Raw genomic sequence first — 10,278 nt, forward strand, 5'->3', positions numbered from 1 at the left:
GTTCAGGAGTCTTATTGCTTAGGGGTAGAAGTTGTTTAGAAGCCTCTTGGACTTAGACTTGCCGTGCGGTAGCAGAGAGAACGGTCTATGACTAGGGTGGCTGGAGTCTTTGACAATTTTTAGGGCCTTCCCCTGACACTGCCTGGTATAGAGGTCCTGGATGGCAGGAAGTGATGTACTGGGCCGTACGCACTATCCTCTGTAGTGCCTTGCAGTTGGAGGCCGAGCAGTTGCCATACCAGGCAGTGATGCAACCAGTCAGGATGCTCTCGATGGTGCAGCTGTAGAACCTTTTGAGGCTCTGAGGACCCATGCCAAATCTTTTCAGTCTCCTGAGGGGGAATAGGTTTTTGTTATGCCCTCTTCACGACTGTCTTGGTGTGCTTGGACCATGTTAGTTTGTTGGTGATGTGGACAYCAAGGAACTTGAAGGTCTCAACCTGCTCCACTACAGCCCCGTTGATGAGAATGGGGGGCATGTTCGGTCCTCCTTTTCCTGTAGTCTACAATCATCTCCTTTGTCTTGATCACATTGAGGGAGAGGTTGTTGTCCTGGCACCACACGGCCAGGTCTCTGACCTCCTCCCTATAAGCTGTCTCGTCGTTGTCGGTGATCAGGCCTACCACTGTTGTGTCATCGCAATTTATTAATATTTTTWAAAACATTTTTCTCATTTACAACTGCGAACTGGCCAAGATAAAGCAAAGCAGTGTGACACAAACAAAAACAGAGTTACACATGGAGTAAACAAACAACAAACACAGTCAAGGGAGGATAAGGGAGGTAAGGCAATAAATAGGTCATAGTGGCGAAATAATTACAGTATAGCAATTAAACACTGGAGTGATAGATGTGCAGAAGATGAGTGTGCAAGTAGAGATACTGGGGTGCAAAGGAGCAAAATAAATAACAGTATGGGGATGAGGTAGTTGGATGGGCTATTTACAGATGAGCTATGTACAGGTGCAGTGATCTGTGAGCTGCTCTGACAGCTGGTGCTTAAAGCTAATGAGGGACATATGAGTCTCCAGCTTCAGTGATTTTTGCAGTTCATTCCAGTCATTGGCAGCAGAGAACTGGAAGGAAAGGCGGCCGAAGGAGGAATTGGCTTTGGGGGTGACCAGTGAAATATACCTGCTGGAGCGCGTGCTACGGGTGGGTGCTGCTATGGTGACCAGTTAGCTGAGATAAGGCAGGGCTTTACCTAGCAAAGACTTATAGATGACCTGGAGCCAGTGGTTTTGGCGACGAATATGAAGCGAGGGCCAGCCAACGAGAACGTACAAGTCGCAGTCGTGGGTAGTATATGGGGTTTTGGTGACAAAACGGATGGCACTGCGATAGACAGCATCCAATTTGCTGAGTAGATTGTTGGAGGCTATATTGTAAATGACACCGAAGTCAAGGATCGGTAGGATAGACAGTTTTACGAGGGTTTGTTTGGCAGCATGAGTGAAGGATGCTTTGTTGCGAAATAGGAAGCCAATTCTAGTTTACAGTCTAACCAGAAACCTAGGTATTTATAGTTGTCCACATATTCTAAGTCAGAACCGTCCAGAGTAGTGATGCTGGATGGGCGGGCAGGTGTGGGTAGCGATCGTTTGAAGCGCATGCATTTAGTTTTGCTTGCATTTAAGAGCAGTTGGAGGCCACGGAAGGAGAGTTGTATGGCATTGAAGCCCATCTGGAGGTTAGTTAACTTCTTTGGGGTATCCCCCCTTCTTCTCAATTTCCACCTAAAGACATACCCTAATCTAACTGCCTGTAGCTCAGGCTCAGAAGCAAGGATATGCATATTCTTGGTATCATTTGAAAGGAAACAGTCTGAATTTTGTGGAAATGTGAATTGAATATAAGAGAATATAACATACAGATCTTTTATTGTTGCTGCATCATCTTTCAAATGACCAAGAACAGCAAACATACAGATAGGATGCTGTGGATGATTTGAATGAAGAACATAAGATGGCAACAATAGCTGAGCAAAGTTTTAGACAGATAACTTCAAAAATGAGCGAGCTACATGACATTGAGCATGAAGTCACCCAGGTGTCCCACACAAATGTACCCAAGTGGCCGAATTGGTACAGTGATACATTTTGAAGGAAAGAACTATATACAAAATACATAAATGCTATTCTAACACACCCCCAAAAAATAAATATATATATATATATGAAAACATTTTTTWAAATAAATAATAATAAACAAATAACAAGGGTAACTATTTACACATTTTCTATTTACAATATTGTGAAGACCCTCAGTCCTCTACACAATATTGTGCTGCTAGTGCCATGGCCCATAGCAGTCTCTTTCTGCTGTAAAGCAGAGGCTTACTGAACAGGTGGTGGTGCAGGTGATGGGGCATTTCCTGTGACAAAGCGCACAACGACGTCTCCCTACTGTGCCCTTTTTGCCCTGAGGCACATTCATGCCTGCAGAGATGAATCTGGGCAGGTGAACACCCCTGGTTGGAGCAGAAGGTACTGCAGTGGACTTGCTGTAGCTAGCAAGCTCCTGGATGAGCAGCTCCCTGAAGGCTAGCTGTGAGACGGGGGGCTGTCTCTATCAATTTCCTCTATAATTTGGGTTAAATCTGTATACCTAGACTTTGTTTTAGCTTTTCCTGATTTATTCGCCATAATTTAAATATATAAACTTGTTAAATGCTATTGAATATGTACTGCTATGCGTTACACTCGAGGCTCCGTCAAGTAGGATTTGCAATGGCGAATGAACCTCTTTTACGCCAGAGTTTACGACAAAGGCTGGTCTTCAAACGTATAACCATTACATATTGCYGTTTACCTCAGCTCATTGGCTATCTTCCAAGCTAGATTTCAAGATGATCAGTGGTCATTGGGCCAAAATACAGTCAATCAACGATAGACCRGTCCTACCATTGGTGCGCAATGAGGTCATTGATTGGTGTCTTCAAATTGGTTTGTTTCGGTCAATACGTCCCGGGAAAAGAGCCATCATGTATGGTTGTAACAACCAGAGGATTGCAATGAAACCAACCATGACTGGATAAACGTTTGTTTAGTGTGTGTAATTACCATGAACGCTTCRTCCAAAGTTGAATGAGACGGAAATCACGACGCAACCGGTTTACGAATGTTTCGTGTTAGGCTATAAAAATGGATTTTATCAAACAAAACGAACATTCACTGTGTAGTTAGGACACTTGGCATTGCCACCAGAGGAAGATCTTCAATGGTAAGCGATTTATTTTATTGTTATTTCTGACTTTCGTGACGCTAATGCTTGGTTGGAAAATGCTAGTAATACTTGTGTGTGTGGGGCGCCGTCCTCAGAAAATCGCATGTTTGCTTTTGCAGTAAACCTTTTTGAAATCTGACACAGCGGCTGGATTAATAAGACGTTCATCTTTTAAATGATGAAAGATACATGTATTTACAAGAATGTTTAATACAACGAATGGTGTATTTAAAATGTTAGCTCTCTGCAGTTTCACCGRATGTTGGCCTGGTGGGACGTTAACTTCTCTAGGGTAGGTGAGACGCTAACACAGTGTCCAAAGAAGGGCCAGAAGTATACAGAATGGTGTCGTCTGCGTAGAGGTGGATCAGAGAATCACCAGCAGCAAGAGCGACAACATTGATCTATACAGAGAAAAGAGTCGGCCCGAGGATTGAACCCTGTGGCACCCCCATAGAGACTGCCAGAGGTCCGGACAACAGGCCCACCAATTTGACACTCTGAACTCTGTCTGAGAAGTAGTTGTTGAACCAGGCGAGGCAGTCATTAGAGAAACCAACGCTGTTGAGTCTGCCGATAAGAATGTGGTGATTGACAGAGTCGAAAGCCCTGGCCAGGTCGATGAATACAGCTGCACAGTAATGTCTCTTATCGATGGCGGTTATGATAGGACCTTGAGCGTGGCTGAGGTGCACCCATGACCAGCTCGGAAACCAGATTGCATTGCGGAGAAGGTACGGTGGGATTCGAAATGGTTGGTGATCTGTTTGTTAACTTCTCTGGGATATGTGGGACGCTAACGTCCCACTTGGCCAAAAGCCAGTAAAAATGCAGAGCGCCAAATTCAAATAAATTACTATAAAAATCTAACTTTCATGAAATCACACATGAAAGGCACCAAATTAAAGCTACACTTGTTGTGAATCCAGCTAACATGTCTGATTTCAAAAAGGATTTACGGCGAAAGCACACCAAACGATTATGTTAGGTCAGTACATAGCCACAGAAAAACACAGCCATTTTTCCAGCCAAAGAGAGGAGTAACAAAAAGCAGAAATAGAGATAAAATGAATCACTAACCTTTGATGATCTTCATCAGATGACACTCATAGGACTTCATGTTACACAATACATGTATGTTTTGTTCGGTAAAGTTCATATTTATATCAAAAAATCTGAGTTTAGGCGGGACGCTACTGTCTCACTTGGCCAAAAGCCAGAGAAAATGCAGAGCGCCATATTCAAATAAATTATTATAAAAATCAAACTTTCATTAAATCACACATGAAAGATACCAAATTAAAGCTACACTGGTTGGGAATCCAGCCAACATGTCAGAATTCAAATAGGCTTTTCGGCGAAAGCAAACAATGCTATTATCTGAGGATTGCACCATAGTAAACAGAGAGAGAAGCATATTTCAACCCTGCAGGCGCGACACAAAACACAGAAATAAAAATATAATTCATGCCTTACCTTTGTCGAGCTTCTGTTGTTGGCACTCCAATATGTCCCATAAACATCACAAATGGTCCTTTTGTTCGATTAATTCCGTCGATATATATCCAAAATGTCAATTTATTTGGCGCGTTTGATCCAGAAAAACACCGGTTCCAAATTGTGAAACGTGACTACAAAATATCTCAAAAGTTACCTGTAACTTTGCCAAAACATTTCAAACTACTTTTGTAATACAACTTTAGGTATTTTTTAAGGTAAATAATCGATAAAATTGAAGACGGGATGATCTGTGTTCAATACAGGATTAAAACAAACTGTAGCTAGCCTTCTGGTCATGCGCCTCTAACAAACAGGACACAACAAGTGACCCTGATTCAAAATGGCCGTACTTCTTCATTACACAAAGGAAAAACCCTCAACCAATTTCTAAAGACTGTTGACATCCAGTGGAAGCGGTAGGAACTGCAAGAAGGTAAATTAGAAATCTGTATTCCCAATGAAAACTCATTGAAAAGAGAGTGACCTCAACAACAAAAAATATCTGAATGGTTTGTCCTCGGGGTTTTGCCTGCTAAATAAGTTCTGTTATACTCACAGACATGATTCAAACAGTTTTAGAAACTTCAGAGTGTTTTCTATCCAAATCTACTAACAATATGCATATCYTATCTTCTGGGGATGAGTAGCTGGCAGTTGAATTTGGGTATGCTTTTCATCCAAACCTGAAAATGCTGCCCCCTATCCTAGAGAAGTTAACTTGACTTTCAAAGACCTTAGAAAGGCAGGGTAGGATAGATATAGGTCTGTAGCAGTTTGGGTCTAGAGTGTCTCCCCCTTTGAAGAGGGGAATAACCGCGGCAGCTTTCCAATCTTTGGGGATCTCAGACGATACGAAAGGGAGGTTGAACAGGCTAGTAATAGGGGTTGCAACAATTTCAGGGGATACTTTTAGAAACAGATGGTCCAGATTGTCTAGCTCGGCTGATTTGTAGGGGTCCAGATTTTGCAGCACTTTCAGGACATCAGCTATCTGGATTTGGGTGAAGGAAAATGGGGAGGCTTGGGCAAGTTGCTGTGGGCGGCGCAGTGCTGTTGACCGGGGTACGGGAGCCAGGTGGAAAGCATGGCCAGCCGTAGAAAAATGCTTATTGAAATTCTCAATTATCACGGATTTATCGGTGGTGACAGTGTTTCCTAGCCTCAGTGCAGTGGCAGCTGGGAGGAGGTGCTCTTATTCTCCATGGACTTTACAGTGTCCCAGAACTTTTAGGAGTTTGTGCTACAGGATGCAAATTTCTGTTTGATAAAGCTAGCCTTTGCTTTCCTAACTGCCTGTGTATATTGGTTCCTAACTTCCATGAAAAGTTGCATATCGCGGAGGTTATTCGATGCTAATGCAGTACGCCACAGGATGTTTTTGTGCTCGTCAAGTGCAGTCAGGTCTGTAGTGATCCAAGGGCTATATCTGTTCCTGGTTCAACTTTTTTGAATGGGGCATGCTTATTTAAATATCACAATGCGGTTTTATTGAATGTTGCCCATAGTGTCATTGTGCCGTCCTGGTAGGTTCCTAAGGTGAGTCTCTCTCTCCTAGATGTGTCGGAGGCTGTCCTCAGGTGTATGCAGTCAAGCCGCCGGCTCCTGGTGGTCCTGAGCCCTGCCTACCTGACAGAGAAGAGTGTCAGCCTGCTGGAGTGTCGCTTGGGCCTCTACATCCAGCTCACCAGCCACGCACACATCATCACAGTCCTTTACAGCCCCCTCCCGAGACTACCGGCCTCTTGCACTGAGGCCAAGCAGCTACGCCGCAGTACCGCCACTATCACCTGGAGGGGACGCCAGTCGGAGCCGTCCACCTCTCGCTTCTGGAAGCGCCTGCGCCTGGCCCTGCCTGTGAGACCGCTGGCTCTGGGGAGGAGGCTCATCGACAGCACCTCGTCCCACTCCGACCTGGCCACTTCTTTGGGCCAGCAGCGTCAGCCGCAGGGTGCCGCCGGGCCACAGAGACAGAGGGGTGGCAAGAGTGCAGCAAGCAGCGGTGGCAGAGGCAGGGGGCGCAAGTGGAGGATACAGAGGATACAGGAGGCGCGCAGCAGAGAGATGTGGAAGGCGGGCCACGGTAAGAACTGTAGAGTGTGTGTGAGAGAGCCTCGTGGCGTCTTGGGTAGGGCGGCTGTGAAGACCCAGCATCCACATCAACCCATAGCAAACAGTGACAGACCTGTGACCCAACCAAGACTTCATCCAAGCAGCACAGAGACCCAACTAGGACTTCATTCAAGCAGCACAAAAGCCCAACCAGGACTTCATCAAATCAGTACAGAGACCGAACCAGAACTACATCCAAGCAGCACAACGACCCAAGTAGGACTCGACCCTAAGAGTACTGAAACTCCAGCAGAACAACCACATCCTTCCCCTAGCCAACCACAGAACTCTGACAACTGTGCGTGCGACCTACAGTAGATAACAATAAAAGCAACAATATCAGGCATGGCTGTGCATTGTAGAACACTGTCTGAAGACAGGGGCAACTGCAATAAACTTGACTTACAACTTGCGAAATGCCAAAGACACATCGGATTGGAATAGCAGAGGAGACAACTTTGTTTCTTAAGTGGAGAAATGTGGAAAGTCAATTTTATGGGTATGTAATGAAAAACATTTGACATTAAATATAAAAGTCCAGTGTTTGTGATTGATTGTCTGTTCTGTATGTCATTTGGTTCTTCACTGACCTATCGAAGACGTCACTCGTTCACCATTCACTGGCCTGGGTTGGTTTGTCTCCCATCTGTTTATCTGTGTGTGACTTTGTKGGGGGAAGGGGGTGGGTATGAGGGGGGGTGGGTGGGTGGGTGATTAGCAACCAGGCAACCAGGCTTCTGGGACAATGAGGACCATAAAAGATTAGAGATTGTTGGAACTGACTGACAGATACTAACTACCTGTCCAAGCAAACTGCACTGTGCTGAGTGTTTCTAGATTATCATAATATACTCTATCTAGTGTCCATTTTGCTTCTTTGGTGGTCCTTTGAGCCCATGACAAATGGTACTCAAATTTGGTTCAGAAATCCATACAACTTTATCAATGCAAGTTTTTTAAGACTTTGTTCGGATGGGCCATACAACAATTTCCCGTCTCAATGAATATGCAATTCAATAGAACTCAATAGAATTAATTCTACAGGAACCATAACCTTGTCGCAATGTCATTATAGTGTATTTCCTTATGAAATTAATGTGTTGTATTGAATGAGGGTTCTATTATCAAAAGCTGTACCCTTTTTCCATATGGATCACAGATTGAGGCAAGTGCAATGACGACATACTGTACAGTGCTATGAAACACATTCACAATGCTGAAGGGCAGAAAAAGAGTAGACAAAGGGAGGGAGACAGAATATCGTGCTGGGTGGGAGAGTCTGTTTTCCTTCCATTGAGGAAAATTACACACACATTGAAGGGAATAGTTTAAGCTTGCACCTGAATAGTGCAGGAGACAGTACCTCTTTAGTCACTACACATATTATTTAAACAGGTAAGTCTCGTTGAGAAAAATAATCATTTTTCAAGAAACCTGGAAATTGATTTGATCAACCTTAGATCCAATTAGAGCATGAGCAAGGCAGACATTTACATAATCACTACTCAGATTGAGTGGGAGTAAATTGGTTTAGAAGTATACAGTCTTGGCCAAAAGTTTGGAGAATGACACAAATATACATTTTCACAAAGTCTGCTGCCTCAGTTTCTATGATGGCAATTTGCATATACTCCAGAATGTTTGAAGAGTGGTCAGATGGATTGCAATTAATTGCAAAGTCCCTCTTTGCCATGCAAATGAACTGAATCCCCCAAAAACATTTCCACTGCATTTCAGCCCTGTCACAAAAGGACCAGCTGACATCATGTCAGTGATTCTCTCGTTAACACAGGTGTGAGTGTTGGCGAGGACAAGGCTGGAGATCACTCTGTCATGCTGATTGAGTTTGAATAACAGACTGGAAGCTTCAAAAGGAGGGTGGTGCTTGGAATCATTGTTCTTCCTCTGTCAACTATGGTTACCGGCAAGGAAACATGTGCCGTCATCATTGCTTTGCACAAAAAGGGCTTCACAGGCAAGGATATTGCTGCCAGTAAGATTGCACCTAAATCAACCATTTGATCGGATCATCAAGAACTTCAAGGAGAGCGGTTCAATTGTTGTGAAGAAGGCTTCAGAGCGCACAAGAAAGTCCAGCAAGCACCAGGACTGTCTCCTAAAGTTGATTTAGCTGCGGGATTGGGGCACCACCAGTACAGAGCTTGCTCAGGAATGGCAGCAAAGGTGTGAGTGCATCTGCATGCACAGTGAGGCAAAGACTTTTGGAGGATGGCCTGGTGTCAAGAAGTGCAGCAAAAAAGCCACTTCTCTCCAGGAAAAACATCAGGGACAGACTGATATTCTGCAAAAGGTACAGGGATTGGACTGCTGAGGACTGGGGTAAAGTCATTTTCTCTGATGAATCCCCTTTCCGATTGTTTGGGGCATCCGGAAAAAAGCTTGTCCGGAGAAGACAAGGTGAGCGATACCATCAGTCCCGTGTCATGTCAACAGTAAAGCATCCTGAGACCATTCATGTGTGGGTTGCTTCTCAGCCAAGGGAGTGGGCTCACTCACAATTCTGCCTAAGGACACAGCCATGAATAAAGAATGGTACCAACACATCCTACGAGAGCAACTTCTCCCAACCATCCAGGAACAGTTTGGTGACGAACAATGCCTTTTCCAGCATGACAGAGCACCTTGCCATAAGGCAAAAGTGATAACTAAGTGGGTCGGGGAACAAAACATCGATATTTTGGGTCCATGGCCAGGAAACTCCCCAGACCTTAATCGCATTGAGAACTTGTGGTCAATCCTCAAGAGGTGGGTGTACAAACAAAACCCCACAAATTCTGACAAACTCCAGGCATTGATTATGCAAGAATGGGCTGCCATCAGTCAGGATGTGGTCCAGAAGTTAATTGACAGCATGCCAGGGCGGATTGCAGAGGTCTTGAAAAAGAAGGGTCAACACTGCAAATATTGACTCTTTGCATCAACTTCATGTAGTTGTCAATTAAAGCCTTTGATACTTATGGAATGCTTGTAATTATACTTCAGTATTCCATAGTAACATCTGACAAAAATATCTAAAGACACTGAAGCAGCAAACTTTGTGGAAATTAATATTTGTGTCATTCTCAAAACTTTTGGCCATGACTGTACATTAACACAAACAAATCACTGAGCAAAGATGGCGCCGGAGAAGAAGGCTCACGTTTTACGTGTTCCTAACCAATTGTGTTTTTTTGTTTGTTTCTTTGCGTTGTTTGTAACTTATTTTTTAACTTATTTTGTACATAATGTTGCTTTTACATTCTCTTATGACCGAAAATGTGACCGTACGTACATACCCCAACCAGAAGCCATGGATTACAGGCAACAGCCACACTGAGCTAAAGGTTAGAGTTGCCGCTTTCAAGGAGCGGGACTCTAACCCGACGAACCCTCCGATGCCCTCCGAAGGAACATCAAACAGGCAAAGCATCAATACAGGACTA

General features: G+C 44.1%; 1 protein-coding gene across 1 annotated transcript; it reads left to right on the top strand.

Moving 5' to 3' along the window:
* The first annotated feature begins 6,287 nt into the window (after nt 1-6,287).
* Nucleotides 6,288-7,370, top strand: LOC111960640 (uncharacterized). Its single transcript, XM_023982739.2, has one exon. It carries the CDS (start codon nt 6,308-6,310, stop codon nt 7,151-7,153), a length of 846 nt encoding a protein of 281 aa, XP_023838507.1. The 5' UTR covers nt 6,288-6,307; the 3' UTR covers nt 7,154-7,370.
* The last annotated feature ends 2,908 nt before the right edge of the window (nt 7,371-10,278 follow it).

The sequence above is a fragment of the Salvelinus sp. IW2-2015 genome, linkage group LG4p (assembly GCF_002910315.2).
Source record: "Salvelinus sp. IW2-2015 linkage group LG4p, ASM291031v2, whole genome shotgun sequence".
Taxonomy (NCBI): Eukaryota; Metazoa; Chordata; class Actinopteri; order Salmoniformes; family Salmonidae; genus Salvelinus; species Salvelinus sp. IW2-2015.

What these genes read in the sequence shown, in the direction of transcription:
- LOC111960640 (XM_023982739.2), top strand. Translation starts at nt 6,308, where the DNA reads ATGCAGTCAAGCCGCCGGCTCCTGGTGGTCCTGAGCCCTGCCTACCTG.